The 22,367-nt window shown below is 47.0% G+C and overlaps 8 protein-coding genes across 8 annotated transcripts; 3 read left to right on the top strand and 5 right to left on the bottom strand.

The window, feature by feature from the left end:
* Positions 1–254: 254 nt before the first annotated feature.
* Positions 255–3,035, top strand: N7446_005394 (DUF2841 domain-containing protein; the record flags this gene model as incomplete). The annotated part of the gene is made up of 9 exons (XM_058514142.1): positions 255–267; positions 318–370; positions 424–598; positions 686–1,225; positions 1,278–1,463; positions 1,520–2,011; positions 2,554–2,727; positions 2,783–2,968; positions 3,016–3,035. The coding sequence occupies 9 exons, from the start codon at positions 255–257 to the stop codon at positions 3,033–3,035; spliced, it is 1,839 nt and encodes a 612-aa protein (XP_058375471.1).
* A 1,154-nt stretch (positions 3,036–4,189) lies between these two features.
* N7446_005393 (uncharacterized protein) lies at positions 4,190–4,608 on the bottom strand (the record flags this gene model as incomplete). The annotated part of the gene is made up of 2 exons (XM_058514141.1): positions 4,190–4,456; positions 4,561–4,608. 2 exons carry the CDS (start codon positions 4,606–4,608, stop codon positions 4,190–4,192), a joined length of 315 nt encoding a protein of 104 aa, XP_058375470.1.
* A 397-nt stretch (positions 4,609–5,005) lies between these two features.
* On the bottom strand, positions 5,006–5,343 carry N7446_005392 (uncharacterized protein; the record flags this gene model as incomplete). Its single annotated transcript, XM_058514140.1, has 2 exons — positions 5,006–5,155; positions 5,281–5,343. The coding sequence occupies 2 exons, from the start codon at positions 5,341–5,343 to the stop codon at positions 5,006–5,008; spliced, it is 213 nt and encodes a 70-aa protein (XP_058375469.1).
* A 132-nt stretch (positions 5,344–5,475) lies between these two features.
* Positions 5,476–5,846, bottom strand: N7446_005391 (uncharacterized protein; the record flags this gene model as incomplete). Its single annotated transcript, XM_058514139.1, has 2 exons — positions 5,733–5,846; positions 5,476–5,602 (listed from the first exon to the last, which is right to left on the bottom strand). The coding sequence occupies exons 1-2, from the start codon at positions 5,783–5,785 to the stop codon at positions 5,476–5,478; spliced, it is 180 nt and encodes a 59-aa protein (XP_058375468.1). The 5' UTR covers positions 5,786–5,846.
* A 324-nt stretch (positions 5,847–6,170) lies between these two features.
* N7446_005390 (uncharacterized protein) lies at positions 6,171–7,093 on the bottom strand (the record flags this gene model as incomplete). The annotated part of the gene is made up of 3 exons (XM_058514138.1): positions 6,171–6,380; positions 6,446–6,733; positions 6,768–7,093. The coding sequence occupies 3 exons, from the start codon at positions 7,091–7,093 to the stop codon at positions 6,308–6,310; spliced, it is 687 nt and encodes a 228-aa protein (XP_058375467.1). The 3' UTR covers positions 6,171–6,307.
* Positions 7,094–15,458: 8,365 nt separating this feature from the next.
* On the bottom strand, positions 15,459–16,709 carry N7446_005389 (FAD-dependent oxidoreductase; the record flags this gene model as incomplete). The annotated part of the gene is made up of 5 exons (XM_058514137.1): positions 15,459–15,516; positions 15,566–15,665; positions 15,717–15,987; positions 16,036–16,201; positions 16,252–16,709. 5 exons carry the CDS (start codon positions 16,707–16,709, stop codon positions 15,459–15,461), a joined length of 1,053 nt encoding a protein of 350 aa, XP_058375466.1.
* A 910-nt stretch (positions 16,710–17,619) lies between these two features.
* Positions 17,620–19,742, top strand: N7446_005388 (uncharacterized protein; the record flags this gene model as incomplete). The annotated part of the gene is made up of 11 exons (XM_058514136.1): positions 17,620–17,841; positions 17,905–17,985; positions 18,044–18,144; positions 18,198–18,615; positions 18,666–18,803; positions 18,854–18,957; positions 19,013–19,104; positions 19,163–19,207; positions 19,263–19,351; positions 19,408–19,550; positions 19,613–19,742. 11 exons carry the CDS (start codon positions 17,620–17,622, stop codon positions 19,740–19,742), a joined length of 1,563 nt encoding a protein of 520 aa, XP_058375465.1.
* A 964-nt stretch (positions 19,743–20,706) lies between these two features.
* On the top strand, positions 20,707–22,314 carry N7446_005387 (uncharacterized protein; the record flags this gene model as incomplete). Its single annotated transcript, XM_058514135.1, has 2 exons — positions 20,707–21,816; positions 21,871–22,314. 2 exons carry the CDS (start codon positions 20,707–20,709, stop codon positions 22,312–22,314), a joined length of 1,554 nt encoding a protein of 517 aa, XP_058375464.1.
* Between the last annotated feature and the right edge of the window lie 53 nt (positions 22,315–22,367).

The following is a 22,367-nucleotide window of genomic DNA, read 5'->3' as shown; positions in this document are numbered from 1 at the left end:
CATTTCGGGCCCTATGCATACGTGGAGTGGTCTAGAGTAGCCAGTGCTTTGTAGATAGCTCCAAAACAACCAAGGTATTGTAATCTATTAAAGAATTAAAGTTTGCCGCACTGTCCACACGTTTGACGGATTTTGCAGTGCCGGTTAGCTTGCCACGCCTGGCAAGAACTGGTGACTGTCATTCAAGGTATAAATATTTAGGGGGATCCCTAGCAGTAGAAAAGACTTACCTCTCTCGCAGTTGTTCAATAAGGATGGACTCTGACTGTGAGTTTCATGGTTAACTTCCACCCGGGCTAAGCATCTGACCGAGACAGCTATCCAACCAGTCTTTGATGTTAACGATAAATCTATAGACCCGTGCTTCATGGTATATTATTTACTTAGTTGACAGCTGAGTCTAAATGAACTGACCGCAATCAGGCGCAGGCAACAATTCCAGCCGACACACGTCTGGACAAATTGACTTACACCTACTTTGTGCTCATATATATCGACGCAGATGGCACAGTTCGTCTACAAGTCTCACAGTCAATCGCAAATAATTGGCCGGCGGTACAATCCGCTAGGTTGATTGATGAATTTCTGAGAGTCGTGAGTATGTCAAGCGAGGACTGCATTTCTAAATATCAAGGTGAATATTACGTTGACCCCAGAACTGCGTTGAATTGATGACCAATGTTAGTGAAACACGGCATGTTAGTGTCGCCCAAGCGAGCGATGACAATGATTGCCAACACTTTTCACTCATTGCAGGTGGCTCAGGTACCCTACACTGGGACGAATCTTGGGATTAAGGGCCAAATTAAGGGCCACATGCGAAATCCGGTCGCGGCAGAAGCTCCCTTTCAGCGTACAGTGTGGCCATTCTACAACCAGTCTAAATTCCGCTTGCCTACTGAACTTCTCTCACTTAACTTGAAGGATGATTGCAACAATAGTTCTAATATGAATAACGACAAGAGAGCCATGATATCCGTCAACAACCGAGATCACTTGACCTTGTATTATACAGAGGCCTTCGAGAGTCTACAACAGAGAAATTGCCGAATCCTTGCGAAAGCCTATATCAAGCTTGTGGAGCCTCGCAAGCAGGTGAACTATCCATACAATGGACGAAAGATTGTTTCAGGGGCTACAAGGCAGTTTGATCCCCAGGTGACTAAACCACCGTGGTGGCCTTCTGGAGTAAGCTATCGGGAGCCAGATCACCTCCCCAAAGTTGGTAGGAGTCCTATTGTTTTACAAATGTACAGCATGTTCCTGACCACAAATAGAACGCATTCGACTTCTGGTTCACATTCTTCGCGAGCTGCGCATCAGCCACGGGATTTCAGTCGCAAAACTTCAAGAAGCTGATCAGCCAATCCGCTCTCAGATTTTTCCACCCGAGCGATTACAGATCCTGGATGAGCTGTACCAAGTCAGGCAACAAGAAGAGCAGATCTTAATGCGAACAAACGGTAGGCGTTCCGACAGAAGGCTTGGTCGTTACGAGGCTTATATCCCTTTCCCATAGATGAACAAACCATAGCTTGGAACTCTAGTGCAAATCTTCCGAAATCAGCGGGAACAGATGCTAGCACTACAGACGGCAGCGGAGACATCAGCCCAATTAACCCAGCCACCGTTCGAGAACCCGAGCCTTTTATAGGCTGCCCGAGATACGTCTCTACTGTGGATGCCCCCGATGGAGAGTTCTCCACAGATTCATCGTTGAGCCATAATGCCCGCCCAAGTCAAATCGCAGATATCAAGCCCGAACAACAAATAATTGAGCATCAATCAAATTTTGACTCTCTGTGTGTCTCCACACGTGTTCTAAAGAGGAAATGTGACTTCTTTGAGACCTACCCGGTTAATGCAAGACCTACCCGCCTTGCTCATGATTCTCCACCTACTCCAAGTGCTAGTCAGCCAGTTTACGGCACTCCTTACTACCTTCAGTACCCGGAAGCCTTTCTAACCGGGTCTTCATTCACGGATCTGTCGCCAGATAGCACAGTGAAAGGTTATGATTCTTTCGACCATTTTGGCTATTGTACCTGAGAGGTCAACACTTTAGAGCCCTTCAATACTACGCCTCATTGTCTATAACCCCTCTAGCTTTATTTTATAGTCTAAGGATAATTCAGGTACATCCTCAACTGCAGAGAGTCAAGTTTTCCATGTTTTACAAGCAAACATGCCGTTCAATCCCCGTAGGTAATCACCCCGACGCGATCAACTTGAATTCGAGCTAATAATTCTCGTCGTTTATAGACCAACATCAGGCTTCCGCTCCCCCATTGGCCACGCAACCAGATGCTGGATGGATGCAGACCCACCAGACTTTGTCAACTGACTTAATACCTTGCGAGTGGCAATATCCCCGCGGTCAAATAAAGTGGTGCGACTTAAAGCAAACTAGCATGGTTCTATCTCAACTCAAACCCACGTCATACACTCCAAATTCTCGGCTGCAAAGGACAAATCTCCGAGTCGGCAACAGGGACTCGCTGCGACGATACTATGAAAAGGCATTTGAAGGTTTCTAACAATTAAATTGCCGAGCCATCGCTAAGTCACATGTTAAGCTCGTCGAGCCACGAAAGCAGGTACTCTATCCTTATAATGGGCGTAGAGTCATCTCTGGCGTATCGCAACCCCTCGACCCCGAACTCACTAAGCCCGGATGGTGGCCTGTCGGTGCTCTACACAGAGAACCGGATCATCTCCTCAAGCCTGGTAAGCAAATGGAATTCGGTTATTGAAATACTGATGCTAATTGAACGTAATCAAGACCGACTTCGCCTGCTAGTCCATATACTATGTGAGCTCAAAGATACTCACGGCATAATAGTGGACAAACTTCGGAGCGCTAGTCAAGATGTACGCCGCCAGGTCGCGCCGGCAAACCGACTAGAAATCCTAGATGAGATTTATTTCGTACGGCAGGTGGAAGAGCAATTTCTGGACGGAGAGATTCGTAGGTCATCTGCGATTGGCAAAACTTCTGACACTGATTGAAAATAGATGCGAACACCCTGATCTAGGTGACCCAGACTCACCTTCCTAAGGCAATCTATCAAGATCACGAGCTACGATCTCGTGTCCATGCTGCCCCTATTTCAGGATTAGACCCCAACCATGATGGACATAGACATTATTCCGGCGATGATCCTAGACAGCCGCTCGGTGCCGGTATCCTATTGATGATACATGGTCATCAAACTTCATTGACCACGGAGTTCAACACGTTTCCTGCTGAAATGGTTACATCCGCGATGCCTCGAGAGACTCCGAGCAGTTCGAACGCCACGCACACAGACCCGGACCATTTATTGGGCTACTTTGTCTAGCGCGGAAGCGCCTTCTGTCTAATGGCCTAGCGAGCCACCTATACCATAAAGTTGCGAATTTCTGTGGTGGATTGTCCTCTGCGATACAGTATATATGTGTGTGTGTAATTCATTTACCCTGACCCCTCGTCGAAGTTGGAACCTTGGATTAAAGTATAAGTGTGATGATCATATTTAGTCTATGAGAAAAAATCCAGCTACTTATAGTCGCAGCAACTCATCTCTCTTCTGCCTAGCGGAGTGGCAGCCTAACAGGCACCCACTCCTACAGACCTATATACATCACGTAACCTGGGATCCAATCTCGACGAGGGGTCAGGGTAAATGAATTACACACTCCCTCTCTGCGAACAGCATAATTATGGATCAAGCCCTCGAAACTAAGATCCTTTAAATCCAACTGGTGACGGGTGCTTTCGCACGCGGTACGCCCTGAAACGATTGGAAAAGACATCGAAATGGATGCTTATCGATTCTTTAATGTTATAGTGAACACTCGTTATCTAGATTCAGTAGGATGGATGATGAATTTCATTTACCCTGTATTTACAGACGCGCTCGAAATCAGTTTCACCACTTCGTTCTCTTTTGCTCTCTCCCAAACTCTATTTTGAAACACGTTAGTCTACATAATGGTATAGTCTTTTTAGATATCTCGAAACGTCCTATAAAGGAAAGTCATCTGATAAAATGGTTCGTAAGCGATTCCATGCCAAATTAGAAGTAAACGGATACCGAGCCAATGGCTTTGTTAATACATTGCGTTCCTATTCTTGTTTTTAAAGTCCCTACATCGGATTCGGGCATCGCTAGCGACTCCGCACGCGATGCACATTAGAAGCATAGCGCTAGAACGCCATTCGATGTACCAAGCCTACTTCACACCAGTTACATTTGAGTGGTTCTTCTTTAAGATAAATAGCATCAAAGTGGCGCGTAACACACCCGGGATCATGAAAGATCTGAAAGCGAACCTTGTCCGGAAGCCCTTCACTTACGAAGCATTGAAAGCATGCCTCTGGCTGCTTAGCAGTTTCAAGGTACTCCCTAGTGGCACGTAACGGCTTGCCACATACAGGGGCAGGTACCTTGCATAAGTCGATATCACTTCGGGTCTACTATAAATCCTTCGGCTAGGCTATCGGTCTAGTCGGCGAAGCAGATTTAGGAGCTTTCTATTTAGGCCGGCCCCTCAATAGGCCTCCTTTAAGGACGTCACAATACTAGACAACCGCTGCAGCACCCGTATCGCGCCGATGCCACTCATCCTCTAACGAGTTAGAAACAGGGTAGGAAAGAAGGCTCTGCACGAGATGCAACTAAAGGGGGTGCATAGTGTCCTCTAAGGAGGGGTTGTCTTTATTCTCTTCCTTAACCGCAGCGCCCGACAGCTATGCCTCGATATCCAAAAAGGCTTGCTCTTCATCAAATTTCTCTCTGATCTAATGCCGTAAGCTCCGGTGTAGCCTTTTCCGCGTATTTCTTACCTCCTTCTCCCGTTGCTAGAGTCGGAGAAGCAGGCCGGGTTGCTAAGTCTCTTCGTATTGTACACGTATCTTGCCTAAATTGCGCCGGGCCTCTTCTAACTCGGGATGATCTTTAACTTACGCCCTTTGTTAAGGAGTCAAGTAGCGTGGGCGTCGCGTGTCTCGCTAACGGCTTTGCTAGGTAACGGCTCGCATTAGTTCTATATCCGGGTTAAGGCCACAGATAACTCGGATTATGTCGGTGTCGAGTTGCAAGGGATAATAGTGGTTAAGAAAGGTGCGGGGGCTAGTATGCTTTATGATCAACATATATTGCTCCTTGCTCACCTACCCTACGGACTATATCAGCTACCAACTTGATAGGGCAAATCAAATTCATAGTATTCAAAGAACTCACCACTTTCGTTAATAACTTTACCACTTCTATACCGGAACTAATAGGCGTGAAATACCCCTTTCCACCCGCGAATCTCGCTAAATATGACTAGCAAGGTGGACATCGTAGACTTAGGCATCTATATAGTCCGTTGAATGGTTAGAACGCCCTTAACTAACTCCGTTTTGCAAAATATATACCATTCAGACTTTTTCGGATCTAAAGGGACTAGGAGCTGCTTACAGCCTTTGCTAATAAAAAGTTTCCGCAGCTAAGCCTTCGAAGTCAGCCCCTGATTCCGGAACGCCCGCGCGTGAAATAGGATACCAAAAAGCAACGTGTGCGGGCAGATCACTAAAGACGGCCCGTAAACGATCTCGGGAAGTGCAAAAGTAGTTCTGTTAATAGGTTAGCTATATCACCCTAGTCAGCTATTCCGGAGATAACAAGAAGGATCTTAAGAGATATTATACATCCGGAGGTGAATAGGGAATTAAGAGGGAGAGGCAGAAATTGCGCTTACCGTACAATTTGGTAAGACCGAGAAACTTTTTAGTCCCTTCAGGGGTAAGTTCGATCATAGGGACGGGTAGGCCTCCACGGGGATCCTTCTATAGGGAGATCTACAGATCCTTAAACTACAGACTTAACAGAGCGCTTTTCCGGTGCAGCGTAAAGATACCGAGAGAGTTAAACAGGCACACTTAGATACGTTGAAATCCTAGATAGAACTTTTTCTCCTATGTCGATAAGATCGTTTTATTAAACGGGCCTATATCCTCGATATAAACCGGCGTCTTCTTTCTAGGCTGCGTGTCTAAGCCAAACTCCTAGACCAAGTACTTTATACCCTATAATCAATGGTAAGTCAAGGATATCAAGCTAGATTGGGATGAATTTAGAGGTATAATAACCCTTCGTATCTCTAAGCCATCTTTATCTTTGATCACAATCTTGGTCAACTTTTGATAGTAACAGCGAAGGTTTTTCTAGTCGGTCTCAAATATGCTAGCTTTATTAATACCCTTTATATGTCGACCGTCCTCGCCTCGCTCGAGCTAGAGACACCAGCGTAGGAAACGATACATATTATTGTTCGACGCCTAGCGCAGCGCCTCCTCGGCCTCGCGCCATTTTGGCTTATTAGGCCTATTTCGCACTTGGCTAAGACAGTACCTATACCTATGTTAGGAATCCCCCTATCAATGCCTCCAGCAGCGATGTCTTAGTGGGTCACTCACCTTTTCCACCGACTCTCAATCCGCTCTCGTCGTTCAATAGTACCCGGTGCTTTGTCGAAATCCTCGGGGATTTCAGAGAGATCAACCCCACCCTCATCTAGTGGGTCCACATAGAGCTCTCTAGCGTCAAAAGAGACCTCCGGCTCCAAGGCGAGGTTGTCGTCGGATCGGAGACGTTTTCGTGGGCTGGAAACGTCTTCTAGCTCCGTTAGATCCGTCTCATATATAGCATCGCCCCGCTCTAAATCGCTAGAAATAGCCGCAATAATGTCATCCTCGCCAGAGTCGCTTTCCGGCTTTTTAGTCCGCTAGCGTCGAGAACGCTTCATCGTCGAACTCGGCGGGATTGAAGGGACGGCGAGGGTGCGGAGGCTGAGAAATGAGACTACAAGACCGCGAAATAATGAAGTGGTATGTCACGAGTAGACGGTCGGTGGCTGTTTTTTTTGGGACTGTGCACCCACAGCTGAGCGAGCAGAATTGACAGACCAAGGAAGCACGTAGAAGAGAAGAGAACAGGCGACGGGCAGAGAAGTAGTCTTGGTGGAGGGAGAGGGAAAGCTGGGGGAATAAGGAAAATATGCGGAAGAGAAAGGGGCCATGGCGGGCAGATACCATCTTGACTAGGTGCTGAGACAGTGAGGCCATTTTTGGCGCCTTTGCGGACGCCGAGCCAACACTAGCCTCCGCTGAGGTACAAGAACTGAACGACTGTAGGTGGGGCGGGGGGTCTCGTGCGAGTGGGTCTAAATGGTGCGTGGTGGTAGCTGCACGTGGGCGTGTCGGGACGGCGCTGTCACGTGTTACCAGATGGCGGCCGAAAAAGGCGTCACTCGAGGCCGAAAATGGCGGACATTTGGTAAGCCCAAGTTGTTGTCGAGAACTTAGTTCTAAATACCGTCTTCTATTTATAGCCTACTTTAATCCTAAGTCGATTGTATACGTTTAGTATGTTATACTTAGTGAACCACTTAGCGGTTCTTAATCGATCTTATAGTTCCTAGATTAAGGGTAATAGGTGTCGGTCTTTGATAGTGATCGAATTTAGTTATCGATAATCTATATATAACCGGAGCTTCCTATCCTTCTTCGGTATAAAGATAATTAGATATCCTACCGATAACTTTAACTCTTAGATATAACCTTTCTTTAGGTTTTCCGCGATATACTCCTTAAGTGTCTATAACTCTTTCTCCGATAGCTAGTAAATAGGTTAGAATTTAGGTTTAGTTCCTTCTATTATATTAATTTCGTGGTCGAAAGGTTTATATTCTAGTAACACTCCTTTAGCGGGTGCTATAAATATATCCTTAAACTCACGATACTCCTCTAGTAATCGTAGTTCCTCGCTAGTTACGTTTAGCGTTTTATACTTAACAATTATATACTATAATAACTCGTTATTAGTTATATCCGGAGATTGTTCCGTAGTATCTAGGGTAACCGTCTTAGTTCGCCTATCGACTATACCTTAAGGTCGCTATAGGCCCTTCTTTGTCTTAACTTACTAAGCGCTCTAGATACCGGCTACCTATCTACTTAGTCCCTTCCGTCGAGTTTCAAACTCTTCGTATTCTCGTTTATATATATATCGGTTAAACGTGATCCTTTCTGTTTACTAATTAATGCTTAGGTTATGCTTTCGTAGCTATAGAATACCTAATACGATGTCGTAGTCTCCCGTTTCTAAGATATTAAATTTGATTAATTCTAGGTGTCTATAGATAGACATAGGTAACGCGATTGTAGTATACTAGATACCTCGAGCGAGCCCTACTCCGTCGAGTCCGATAACTAGTATTAGCTATACTAATAGTTCTAGGGGATTGATAATTCAACACCCCTTTGGATAATGCAACACCCCCTGCCTGAATCCTCAGGCATCTACTGACCGCTTTCCTCACCGCTTTTCTCCTCGAACTTTTATTTATTGCTACCACTACCCTGTATGTATATCACACCTTAGGTACCTCCAATTATTATGTAAATTGCTAGTAAAAATAAGTCACTCCTGTTCCACTGTAGTACCTAATAAGGAATTCAAAATAATTGTTGTTTACACCTTCGAACCTCCTATTTCGCTCGCGTTTTTCACCTATTTCTCTTGTATTTCACTCTCCTTTACGATAGCTTCCTCGCAGCCTAATTCGCCGTCCGATTCTGAGCCTAAAGCTATTCCCGAGTCCCCGCCGACGCTGCCAAGCCCTTATGGCGCGCCGCCAAGCCTCTATAACGCTATTCCCGAGTCCCTACCGACGATGCCAAGCCTCTATACCTTCCCGCTACCCCCTCTTGATCAGTATTACGATACACCGGAGCAAGGAATAGCCGTAATCAATGCTTTTAGCGCCCTAAATAGCTACGCAGTCACCTTATTACGCTCTAAAAAGACGAAGAGAGGAGTTAGGAAGGTTATATATATTTGCTGTGATCGCGGTCGTCTAGCAAGCGCTCGCGCTCGCCCTAAGGGTGCTCTAGAGCGTAAGCGTTAGACTACCACGCTTTTAAATAACTGTCCTTTCGCTATAGCTCTTCGGCTAAATCTCGAGACGGGCAAGTGGTGTATTACGGTGGGAAATACGATATATAACTATGCGCTATCTCCTCTATCAACCCACCTAATTTAGCGAAGTCTAGAGCTTTCTACAATCGAAGAGACTATCTAAAAGCAGCTCGAGTAGGGTCTTCTAACGCGTTAGATCCTCACTAGTATTCGAAAGGACAATATAGAGTCTTATATCAATGCCCGGGATATCTATAACTATCGGAAGAAGCTTTATATTGAATTCCTCGCTAGCCGTACACCCCTTTAAGCGCTCTTAATCGAGCTTCTAAAGGATAGCGAATAGATCTTTAAGTATAAGGTTAACGATAAGAATCATGTTACAGCCCTCTTTTGTATTCATAAAACGAGCATTGCCTTACTAAAGACGAATTTATAGGTTATTTTAATAGACTATATATATAAGACTAACCGGTATAGCCTTCTAATACTCGATATCGTCGGCTTCACTGCTACGGGCTTAACCTTTTACGTCGGCTTCGCCTTCGTAAGAGACGAGAAGGATAATAGCTATAAAGTTATTTTGAATTGTCTAGCTAAGGTATACGAAGCTCTTGGCCTCGAGCTACCCCGGACGATCCTCACTAATAAAGAGCAAGCGCTAATGAATGCCATTAAGGTGGTCTTTCCTTCCACAAAGCATATAATCTATCTATAGCATATTAACATAAATATCTTAAAGAAAGCGCGTCCGCTACTCGCTAAGCAGCTCGCAAAAGCTCGGCAAGAGACTAAAGCATTAGCAAATGCTTCCTTAGCTTCCTCACGGACGAAGGTAGACCGAGAGCTTCGAGAAATAGTTAGTGAAGCATAGAAGAAAATGCTACAGCGGTGGATCCGTATTGTCTACGCTATTATACCCGAGGATAGATAGGAGAGATAGAGGCAGTTTAAAGAGGTCTATAAAGAGCCGATTTTTATGCCTTTACTCGAGTATCTATAGACTAAATGGCTAGACGACTATCCCGAGTATTTCCTTCATAAATACACGGCCTAATACCTTCATCTTAATAAGATTTCGACCTCTCGGACCGAGGGAGCTTACTAGCTGCTTAAGCAGGACCTTTAAGTCTTAACTAATAATCTACTAGTTGTTCTTCGCACCTTTGAGAATGCCGTGAAGCTTTAATTTAATAAGGTTACCGCTAAGATCGAGAATAAGAAGGTAAGAAGGTCCACTAACCTCTTGCGTCTCTTCAAATTGGTAGAAAGACGGGTTTCATTGAAAGCAATCGAGCTTACAAAGGACGTCTATAACCGCTACCTACTAGAAGCAGAGGATAAGCCGCCGGTCCCTCTATTATGCACCTACAATTCGAAGAATACGGCAGGGTTTCTATGCATTTACCTTATTATACAGTACGAAGAAGAGGAGAAGAGCTTCGAGCCTAAGTTATTTCATCAACACTAGCATTTGTACAGTGTATTTGCACCTCCTATTAACCCGCTACTCCTACTCCAGGATCCTCTCCAAGTGCGCCGGCGAGGGCGCCCCCGAGGCGCCAGGAACTTCATCGGCGGCGGCGGCGGCGAAAGCACCTAAGCGAGCACCCAAGACCCTTCAACCCAGCGAGATCCCTCCGGCTTCGAGCTCATGCTATCTTAGGAAGGTGGCCGTGGCCATAGACGCGGCCGAGGACGTGGTAGAGGACGTGGAGGGACACAACAGGCATCGCAGGGAGACAACGGGGTGGGAATAGCTTTATCTACGGCCTAGGAAGCTCAACAAGCTTCTCAGGAAGGTGGACGGGGCCGTGGACGGGCCCGCGGACGTAGAGGAAGACAACAAGCCTCGTAGGGTGATACCATAGTGGGAATAGCTTCATCTCTAGCCCAGAACGCTCAACAAGCTTCTTAGGAAGGTGGCTGTGGCCGTAGAGGGACCCAGCAGGTATCGCCGCCGAGCATAGCTACATCTCACGGGTCGGGAATAGCTTCATAGGCATCTCAGGACGAGGATTCCTAGTCTGATCGCCTCAGGAAGCGCTAGGGGGCTCCATACTGATACAATACAAATTACTCAATTTCTTCACTATTCTCATGCAACTTTTTAAAGAATTCAACGTAAAATAGCGGCCGGCGGCTACATGGGCCAATTCCTTCATTTCTGCAGAGTTTTTGAAAACAGCATCTATTTCCTATTTGGGAATAGTGCCATGCAATTGGCATGGTAGGTGGTAGTGTACGAAAGTGACTTCATTTAATTAGGGGGTTGCATAGTAAATGCAAGTACCTCATGCATGGTTGGTGGTGGCAGAAATATGTCCGGCAGAAAAGAAAATTGGCCTAAGGATTCAGGCAGGGGGTGTTGCATTAGTTATCCAAAGGGGTGTTGAATTATCAATCCCCTATACTTAAGGTGGAAAATTTATAGATGTTGATATGCAATCGGTCAGTCTATTCCTAGCCCTTAACATTTAACATGAGGAAGTAAGCAACTTAACGTACTGTAGCAAAATCAAACAATATGGGATAGTTTCCCGACTTACTGTTGGCTCCTTAGAGATATGCAATTCTAGAGACTTGTCTATAAGAAATAGAGTGCGGCGGTGGGCCCACATCTGTTACTAGGTATATGACTATTTATAGTTTATATACCTCTCTTGGAAAAGCCGTTTTCCCCTACTCAAACCAAGAAATGAGGATGGTGGGGTTGCAAGCAAACAAGCCTTTCCATAGCCTATGAATAGGATAGATTGATCGAGGAACGCTTATATCCACTTCAACTATTCCTATAGGGTGATCCAAATTATGCTTCATGATTTCCGCGAGCTCTGTAGATCTGGAAATCGCTATGAACTATCTATGATTGATTGATGAAATTCTGTAGGATGAATATCCTATGAGTTATTGAATTCCGCTCGGCGATGGATCTGTGTTGCATAACTGATACTCAACGTCGAATATTCAGAGCCAACGCTATTTGAAGCCATCGATACGTAATATTTAGAAACCGTAGGCTAGTGTGAACGTAGAGTCAACTACGCGGGTTTTATCCGCGGCTCGTAAGACTATCCGCTGTTACTATAAACAAACTTCTCACGCTCCTATTGACGATTCGATCAGTGCTAGGAGCTCATCTCTTGACCCTGGGAGTTATCTTACTCCCGGGGCCCACTAAAGCGTTCTTGGGAGCAAAGAAACAGCCTCTAGGAGCCACGTAGCCCCCAGGAAACCCGATGTAGCTTCTGGGGTCTGGTATCCCCACCTCGGGGAATCAAAGCCGGGTTCCTGTTGACGATTTGCTTGATTCCTGGAGCGATGATTTGGCCTTCTAGGAGTGACCGAATGACGCAGGATTTTGCGCAGGTCCGGTGAAGGTGTTTTGTGAGGGCTTTCGGCGATCTCGGAAGGCAAGCTGTTGACTCTAGGACCCTAAAGTAAGCTCCTAGGGGCTCCACAGCTCCTAGATCTGGTCAATGTATTCCCAGAGCTAGTTTCGTTTGCAGTCCGGAATGTAGAGTGAAGATCCTAGGGCTAGATCTCATTTTCCTAGAAATAGAAATAGCCCCGGGACTTAAACAGGATTTCCTAGGGGATAAACAGCCCCTAGAAATGCTTTTGAAGGTTCCAGGGTCAACATAGTTATTTCGATAGTCAATTCAACAAGCACAGAGATCTGTCAGTTGCTCCAGCCCCACGAGTTGCGTTTTCTGTCAACAATCTCCCGTCTTTTTGTCAATGCTAGTAAGGGAACTATGTCAGATTCGAATTGAGCGACGCAGCCAGTAAATTTTGACTAACGTCTAGTGGTGTCTAGCACTTGCAAAGATGAACGGTCGCCTTGTAATCTGAAGTCTAAACAATCAGGATTTCATTTCTTGCTAGGCTTGCTTCAAAAATCCATATCCATGCTATGGCCACAGTTGCTGATTACGATGCCGAGTGTCGGTCACATACACTCACGTGTGATTGGCGGTCGCTTGTTCTATTTCCATCTTACTTCGCCTGCACCCTACGATCACCCACGCAGAGTGGAGAGTCGTGCCGACCGGCGAAGCGATGCAGAGGTGGACGGGTCTCCCGGTAGATGAGGCCCTGCTAGTCTGGCTGAGCGACGGGGCCCACCAGTGGGAGATGGATCGCTTGCCGTGTGGACGGAATATGTCTCGGCATCCGACGAGGGGACTCGTAAGGGGCGAACGATGGCATCTAGGGCTCCTTCGTTTCGGCTGCGGTCATTAGTATCTTGGTCGTCTCAGAAATAAGGTTATCCACACTTACCACACATAGCATAACGTGCCAAACCCTATATCTCGCTTTTCTAACTATTCTTCGGCGTATAACAGATAACAGAGCGATATGCACTAACCGTAGTGCAAGATCACGCTCTCGTCCGTATAGTCTTTATCCTTAGTCTAGTAGAACACATAAAAGATACTGTCGACGTGGATACTATCGACCGCTTAGCTCGGCCTAAGACTCTATAGCGTTAAGTCTTAGACACCCGCCCGGATATTAGTTGCCGATAATAGGATGGCTAGTCGGGTCGGCGAAAGGCGCTATAGAATATTGTTCGTCCGTAGCGTTACAGAAGTCACAAATAGATTGAATAGCTACACTAGCTCGGGGTTAGTTAATAGGGGCACTAGTGGTAGTGATAACCGGGTGTTATCTGATATAGGGCGTCGCCTAGAGGCTAACGATGTTTAACGCTAGCTCCGATATACAATAACTAACGGAGAAGCTATTCTAGAGCTATATAGCACTCGCGCCTAGTTACGGACGGCGGCTTTATACCACTACTAGCTAACTTAGTCGGCCTACCGTTGCCGGTGCTATCTCGCGTAGAGGAAGTCTCTAGCGACGTTATAGAGCTTCGACTATAACGATGATAAGTCAAATAGCTCTCTAGCGAGAGTGGTTAACTTTTGATAGCCGATCTTAGTGTCTTTAACTTTGATCGAGTTTTTGCACGGCTCGCCTTTTTTCGTCGTCCCGTAACAAGAGCTAGGACCGCTATTAGGGCTGACCTCTATCTTATAAATAAGAAATAGATTCTAAGGCAGCATAGTAGTTATTAAGGTGGTCGTCAAAGGTAGAAAATGCTTCGGATTGTGGTGGTGTTAGGCAATCCACTACGGCGTTCCCTCGCTAGCTTTATATACTATCGCCGTGGGCTCCTTACCTATACAGCTGCGTGGCTGGCATAGAACACTTCCTTGAAATAGTCGGTACGTCGAAGAATATATTCACACGTAGTATGCGCCGTATATAGCCGATTAGTGGCCTATATAAAGGGATATCATTCTAGACCACTGCTATAATTAGCTGCATATTTGACTATCTATCGCGGTGACCACGTATTAGCGAACAGATTGGCTACTACGGTAGGCGGCGAAGTCGACAAATGCTACGTTAGATTCTAGGTTGCCTATGAATTTCGAAGTGCGTGATAGGTTGTGATTTGTTCTTATGGCGCTAGGGGTAAGATACGGGTACGTAGAGATAGATTCGATTCCTAGGCCATCGACACATTTGTAAGGAAGTAGGGTTCTAGTGTTTACAGGATAGGGCCTGTCAACTAGGTAAGACGAAGATGCCTGGAAGCGAACAATATATTGGATGAATACAGAGACTGATTCTTGGAGAACCGCTGGGTTCTCCGGAGCAGATTATTTAACATGGGGGATCAGCGTTACGGTGAGCCAACACTGACGTGTCGACACCTATATGGTGTCGATCCTCTGGGAGTGCGAGAGATCTGTGCATGGCGTCTGAGGATTCCGTTACAAAACGCCTTCGAACTATATCTAATTACAAAAGCAAGCTTCCTTAATTAAAGCTTTGCTAAAAGCGCGTTCAGAAAGCCTACTAAGCCCGCTTAACTCCGCGATAAATCAGGTTTTAAAGGCCTATCAAATCACAATACAATCGGCAGCTATTCTCGAGAAAGAAGTAAGCGAATTACGCGCTAAAAACGAGACGAAGAAGCGAAAAAGGACTCGGTCTAAAAAGCAAATAGCTTCCGAAGAAGGCCTCTCAGTTTTAGAGGCCTCTACCATAGTAGCGTAGCCAGAGCAAGCGGTTTTAGCACAAATACCCCGTGAGACAGAATCGGGTCCAGCACCTTCACAGCCACGTAAGAGAGCCTTACCGAAGTGCAGTATATATGGAATTCAGGGTCATAAATTGACTACATGTCCTAATAGAACTAGTTTTTAGCTTATTGAATTTAATGGCGTTTTGGTTGAGATAATTACATTTAGAATTGATAGGTTAGGTTAGCTGGGCCGCTCGCTTGGGTGGGCCGCTCGCTTGTGAATTACGTTAGAAAATCATCATGTTTAACCGACCATAACTCTATAGCTATTCTATTTAAGAGAAAGCGGATTGAAGATTCGGAATGCTAGGATGCCAAACTATAAGTAGAATATATAATTTACGTCTACATGGTTGTGGTTGTCGCAAGCCGAGGTCAAGAAATCGTATATGGACTCTTGCCTTCTGTTACAAATTTGATTTCTTGCTGTCTAGAAGATGATCCACAGCATACTTTGCAGTTCCCCTCGAAACTTGTTAGCTCACCATACCAAGAATAATCTTTCATTACTCACCATGATGACTGGTAGCCTGTCCCGCCAGCGCCATAGTTATGGATGACCAAACTACCATCGATAGTTTCCGAATCGACTCTAGGCCCCTCTATTCTGCTTGCTGCACCAAGTCAGTCAATTATGGGAGGTAATCAAGTGAACCAAGACTTACGCCTCAGACCGACGGCATGATATATGACCTTGAGATCTTCAGGCTTCCCGAGCTCTGGGGCCAGTGCACAGCAGCGTCGCATGATGTCGTCTGCGAGGGTCTCATCCACCTCACCGCTCCAGTCATTATCCAGGCGGCACCCACCCAGAACGACACCACCGGTAGGGTAGCGAGGGAACACATACGTGGTGTCATTGTCCACTCGCCTCGGAGAGCGAAAGTACATGGCTTTCATGGGCGTTTTGGGTGTCTCCACGAGGATCACCTGGCCCTGAACCGTTATTAGCTAGGATAACCCAGGTAGCATAAATTCACTTACCCTAGTTGGGTAGACAGTCTTGTCTTCAACTCCTTTGAGGTGATAAGATCCCAGCCCAGTGCAGTTGAAATATGCATCCGAGGGAATGTCCCGGAAAGCGCGACGGATGTCGTCGAAATGAGCCCTCCGCATTTCGATGCCAGCTTGAAGGCACTGGGTAGACAGCCTGAAGAATGTAATAAGCCAAACTGCTGAGCTGAAGGGGGAAAGACATACCAAGCGAGATATCCTTGTGTATTGACACTGAAAGTAGACATGATCAACCCGAAGCAAGCACCTTCTGGGAGACTATCCCGTGGTACAGGGCGAATGCCACCTGTGATTTTATCATACCAAATCTTGCCAGTGACTTGACTGAGCACTTCTGCCTGCTCTATTGGGCGGTCAAAGATAGCTTTGAGATCCATCCGTGTGATAGCTGCCTCGGGGACAGTGTCGGCAAGGACACCAAAGCGGCGGTAGGTTTCGGCATCCCACTCTTCCTGGACTCCATTGTCAGTAGCAGTTGACATCCAATTCGCTCCAGCCCATGGTGAGCAGTAGTCGACGCTCCGATCCCCGGGGAAATGTTTCGCTGCGATGATGACGTGGGCTGCCGGAACTCGACGTTTCAGTTCTAGGGCCGTGGAAAGTCCAACGACTCCGGCTCCGAGGACGACATACTGTTCAGGCATTGTATGTGTGTATTTGAAGCAAAGGAATGATAGGCGACACGAATGAGAGAGGTGCTGATTGCGTAGTAATAAGTGGTCAACTAAAGGTAATTTATCATCTGGGCGGGCTCTCAATTATATCGGTAGCGGTGTCGAGTCGAGTCAGCCCGTCCATAATTGGCCCTCAATCAGAAGACCATCAAGGATCGCCCCGTCCGGACATTTTGGTGGTTTAGGCGACGAAGAGCAAATGGCCATCACATAAGCCGCCTTACCCACACCATCGTCGTAATCAATGTAACCTTGATCGCCGTGTTGCGCAAATACCTCAATTTTTGACAGAGGGCCCAGGCCATCATCAACTTTCGCTTGGACGTGCACAGAGACGTACTGATACAGTCAGCCGCAAGTCTCATCTATGTGGCTCATCGTAATTAACAGCCTAATGGGCTCTGTTGGACTATAATGTCCTGCAAAATATTCTCAGAGTACCAGATGCTACCTCAGTTCAGTCTCAAATCACAGACAAGCATCAACCCCTTGTGGATGCCTTGTAGAGCCGATGAACACCGTTCCTCTGCAAGCCTTTTGGAACCACTCCTCACAAAGAAGCCACCAGAGCAGTGGACAGTGTAAAAAGCTTAGATACGCGTGCATGCGGCTATCTTGTTACTCGCGCAATCGTCCGAAAACGGTTAGTGGAGCTAGCCGATAACGCTATCTATGTTATCTATGCCTTTCTGAGCCAGTTGAGCGAAACTCGACCATCCCCGCTTCTCTGCCAAATGATCCTCTCCCCAGCTTGAGACATGCATCTGATATCCGAGATGTGCAGCAGTCTTCAAGTTATAATTAGCATCGAGTCGCATGCGACTACAAATGACCTTGCATGGCGCATCTCTCAACACACCACTCGACCAGAAACACCACGATGGATAGCGCGTCCAAGCCGGTGACCACTATGCACAACAAGTCAACTGAAGAGGTGGTCGATTGCGTTTATGTTACTGGAGGTGACCGCAAGCCCATCGCCGACGTTGACGATGCCGAGAAACATACTGAAGACCTGGGCTCCCCTCCATTCGACTTGGTGTACAGCTCCAACGAGAGTGCGCGGGTCCGATGGAAGCTCGATCTAATCCTCCTTCCTTTGGTACGGATGCTTACGATTCCCCAATCGAGCTCGAAAATGCCCAACTGACGGCAAGAAAAATAGATGGCATGCACGTATATACTCAACTATATGGACAAGGTTGCCTTATCCGAAGCCTCCATATTCGGCATCAACAAAGACCTGGTGAGCTGCATGTAAAGCGTGATAAGCGCTTGGATTGACTACATCTAATTCTAAATAGAATCTCGTTGGGCAGCAATATAGCTGGTCATCCTCCATCTTCTTTCTAGGATATCTGGTCTGGCAGTATCCTAGCTCACTCTTAATGCAGAAGCTTCCCATGTGAGCTTCCTCTTTCACGCAGCTAGGTCAAATCATGGTCTAATTCGCTACAGAGGACGATACTTTGGTGTCATGATATTTCTCTGGGGTCTCGCTGCAACCACAACGGCATTCACGAAAGGGTTTGCGACGCTTTGTGTCAACCGTGTCTTCCTTGGAGTCTTCGAATCATGCATGTCACCTATTCTGACAATTCTCATTTCTCAATACTGGAGCCGAGAAGAGCAACCGCTTCGAACGTCCTTGTGGTGGTCGTCCAGTGCTGTCGGTGCCTTCATCGCGGATGCCATCACCTACGGAGTTTCAGGAAAAGAACATTCGGTTTCCAAATACGCAATCTGGCAGATTATTTATCTCGTCTTTGGGCCATTGACTCTATTTTGGGGAGTTATCATCTTTTTTGCCGTGCCATCGTCGCCTATGACAGCGTGGTTCCTCAACAAGAGGGAAAGAAAGATCGCCACAGCCCAAGTCAGAACCCCACGTTTAGATGGAAGCGGCAGTTACTTATCAGATGATAGGCCATGAAAAATCATACCAGCATCATAAACACCGACTACAAATGGTGCCAGGTCCGAGAATGCTTGATTGATCCCCAGCCGTGGATATTAGCCATACATGCCTTCCTTCAATCCTTGCAGGGAGGAGGTCTAACAGCGGTGAGTGATCCGCGATGCTCAGTAAAAATGACATTCTGACGGTATCGTAGTTCTCCAAAATTGTTTTAACGGAGACTCTTGGCTACTCCAGCCGCCAGGCTACTTTAATGGGCATGCCATCTAACGCCATCCACTTTTTTTCGGTGGTCCTTGCGTAGGAACTGACATTCCTGCCAAGTCCTTCGCTCAGCCTTGCTAACTATTTCCAGTGGCTGCTTCTGTAGCCGTTTCAAGAATACCAGGTGCTACGTCATGATCGCCACGAACATTATCGTCTTGATTGGCGCGGTGTTGGTGGGCAGTGAGTGTTACCCACCATCAAGGACTGAAAATTGCAAGGAAGGTTCTGACTGTGCTAGACCTTCCGGAATCTAACCACAGCAGTCGACTTGCGTCTTTCTACAGTGAGTATCTGCTTTCCTCGGTGACGGTCTCAAATTGCACCTAACAAGCCCATAGTCATCTATGTCAACACGGTCCCATTCGGCCTGGGCATGAGCATACTTTCCTCTAATGTTGCAGGCTTTACCAAAAAGTCCACCGCAAGTGTAAGAAGGTATATCGTTTAAGCATGACTGAGCCCGGTTCTGATCATTTCTCACAGGTCATGATGTTTCTGGGGTATTGCCTCGGTCAATTTACTGGACCCCAGTTCTTCATCAGCACCGAGGCCCCGCAGTTCCAGAGGGCTTTTAGAGCCTTTTATTCCTCCGTATCCGTGATGATTACCTTGGAGATTGTACTGATGTAAGTGGAGCAGTGCCTGGCCGTTTCGTTTTCTCCCAGCTGTTGACCATTTTTTCTCTTAGCATCTATGTCAAGTATCAAAACTGTCGTCGGGACCGACTTCAGGCAGAGGACAACCGCAGTGTGCATACTGCCGAGGATGATTTGGACTTGACTGATTGCCAGCAACCCTCGTTCAGGTATATTTGGTAAGCTTCAGCGGGAACAGCAGACATAGCTCTGTGGAGTTGACAGTCGTGCAAATTGAGACTAGAAGCCTTCAAGGGCTGGTTCGTTCACATGCTTCGTCATTTTGGCCTAGGGACGGAAGATTTTGTTTTTCATTTAGTGAAAATGGATGTATAGTCTATTTCTTGAGGCTTTTATTGTTTCTTTATTTTTTTTTTTTAAAAAAAAAAAAGGAAAAAATTAGTTCGTTTCATTGATTTCATATGCCGCTATTTGGTAGACTGTTGGACGCGGTCGGTTAGTAGAATACTAGCCACTTAAACGCACAAGACTAGTCCTAGGCGCTGCACCGCATGGATCTATGTCTTATGTCTAATGGCTGAGCGCAGTCTGTTTATTATCTGTTAATTTATGGCTGTTTGCACGTGTGTCTCAACAAAACTATTCGGCTAGCTGCAGACACTGTAGGGCCGAGCGGGTTATGGCGTGTCGCACTGCGGCCTGACAAAGAGATTTCAATTTGACATTTTTATTATCTCTAATAGCTAGTAGGATACTACCCTCCTGTTCACCGTGTTTTCGCGAGGATTCAGAGAAGGTAGGCAGGCGGTGGCTAGAAATACGTTAGTTGGCACTAATACCGATTCAGACCTACTATCCATTCCATTGGCGGACCCATATGGCCCACTTCTCTGGGTTCCGCCTTACGACTTCCTCGGGACTCATCAAGCACGAAGCATCGGGCTGTCATCTGCTCCCTACCGTTTCCCATCTTCACCTCGTCCTGACTGTGAAGCGACTCACTATGCCCCCATGCAGTACATGCACAAGAAGGAAGCTTGGTTGTGATATGCTGAAGCCGCGCTGCTCACCGTGCCGACGCTCACACCTCAGATGCACCTACAACTCGTCAGCGCTCGCTGTGTTTGAGTTCATAGATGAGACAGAGCATATCAAAACACATCCAGGCCGTCGTAGGAAGAAGAGAATGACTTCCAAAGACGCAAATACGCCTGGGCAGCCAAGTCCTCGACGATTGAGCCAGCAGGCTGAGACATGCTCTCAAGGACACGATTCGGAACCATTGGAATCAACATCACTTCCAATCCGCGACACGGAGGGATTGCCCTGGATGGACGGCATATTCGACTCTTATCTGGACCAGCAATGGGACTTTACTCCAGACTTAGCCGTCAGTGCCAGTGACTTCCCCACCCAAAATTGTGGCCTGTCTGCCAATACATTGGGTCAAGGATCCGCTGGGTTCAACCTGCCAAACTCAGACCGTCAAAGTCCGAGCTCTGCCTCCCTCTCGGCGGTTTCCGATCGCGTTCTGGCACAGCACTATACCCAGAACCTAACATCGAAATACAGCTCAAAGGAGCGGGGTTGGAACAATCACACCTACTTCTTCAATCGCTTCAGTTCGAGTCATCCATTTGTGATATCATCTCTGTACGCATGGACGGCTGCCCACCTCCATTGCTACGGGGCACTAGGTTCCGAAGTGGACGCTTTGGAGCATTACGGCAAGAGTCTTGCGGGCCTCAGAGACCAGCTCGGGATCCACCTGTTGGCTGAGAACGTAACTGAAGAGGCTAGCCAGACCTGGTTCCAGCTTCTAGCCAAAGATGATGACCTGGATGCTGTCTCCGTGACTCTGTACTTCCTGGCCTGGACTGACCTCCTACTTTCAAGACAGGCATCTTTAAAGCAGATGCTCAGCCTCGAAGCTTTACTGCTGGGTATCCGGGGCCATGATCAATTGCATTCAATCTACGTCAGAATGGCTGTATGGTTCTGCTTTCTCGACGCACGCACTGCCCTCTTTTGCCAGGGGAATGATCGCATAATTCAGTCCATGGGGGATGACTCGGGGCTGGTGATAGCGTTGGAGCAGTCTCATGACTTTCTACAGAGAGAATACACCCTGTTGTACCCCAGGGAAGAACGGCAGTGGGACGAGGCTCACAGACCTCTGTACGTCGCTACGTGCCGCTTGGTCGGTCTGCTGGGGAAAGTATCTAGGAGCCATGGCCACTCTCCAGACGAGAGTCTTGAAGTTGGTGTCCGGGAGTCATTGTACGACATTAGACTGGTGAGTCAAAACCATGATGAGAAGAGAGGGGTGGGCATTGACTGACTGGCGCAGGGTCTCGACAGTTTCAGTGAGGCGAAAGCTGCGGAAAACAAGGTGCTGTCCATCTACCTCACCACAAACGCCCTCTTTCACGCGGTAGAGATATACGCGTCGAGAGTATATCAACCCAATGAAATATTGTATGCAAAGAGCATCCACGCGGAAAAGATTATCACCATCACTCGCCACTTTTATCGGAAACTGAAGCGGCCGAGAACGGAAGCGCCGCCTACCAAGATATGGCCGGTGCCACTGATCATGGCTGCGATCGAGGCAAAAGACCCGATTTACAGAGAGTGGACGCTACAACAGATAAAGGAGTACTGCCGTGCGGGAAAGCATTTTGTGAATGCGTGCACCTTCGTCGAAAATGTGCATGCCGCCGAGGAGGCGACGGGCTGTCGTGCCGATTTTCGCCGGATTGCCCAAGACATGGGCGATGATTTTGTCATATGACGAACCTAGTCCTAGCAACGCTATCTTGACCACGTAATACGTCCTTCGCCGCG

This window comes from Penicillium canescens, assembly GCF_028828765.1.
Source record: "Penicillium canescens strain IBT 15451 chromosome Unknown utg000003l_segment0_segment0, whole genome shotgun sequence".
NCBI lineage: Eukaryota > Fungi > Ascomycota > Eurotiomycetes > Eurotiales > Aspergillaceae > Penicillium > Penicillium canescens.
Note: the sequence above shows the minus strand (reverse complement) of the source record. Positions and strands in the feature narration are given on the sequence as shown.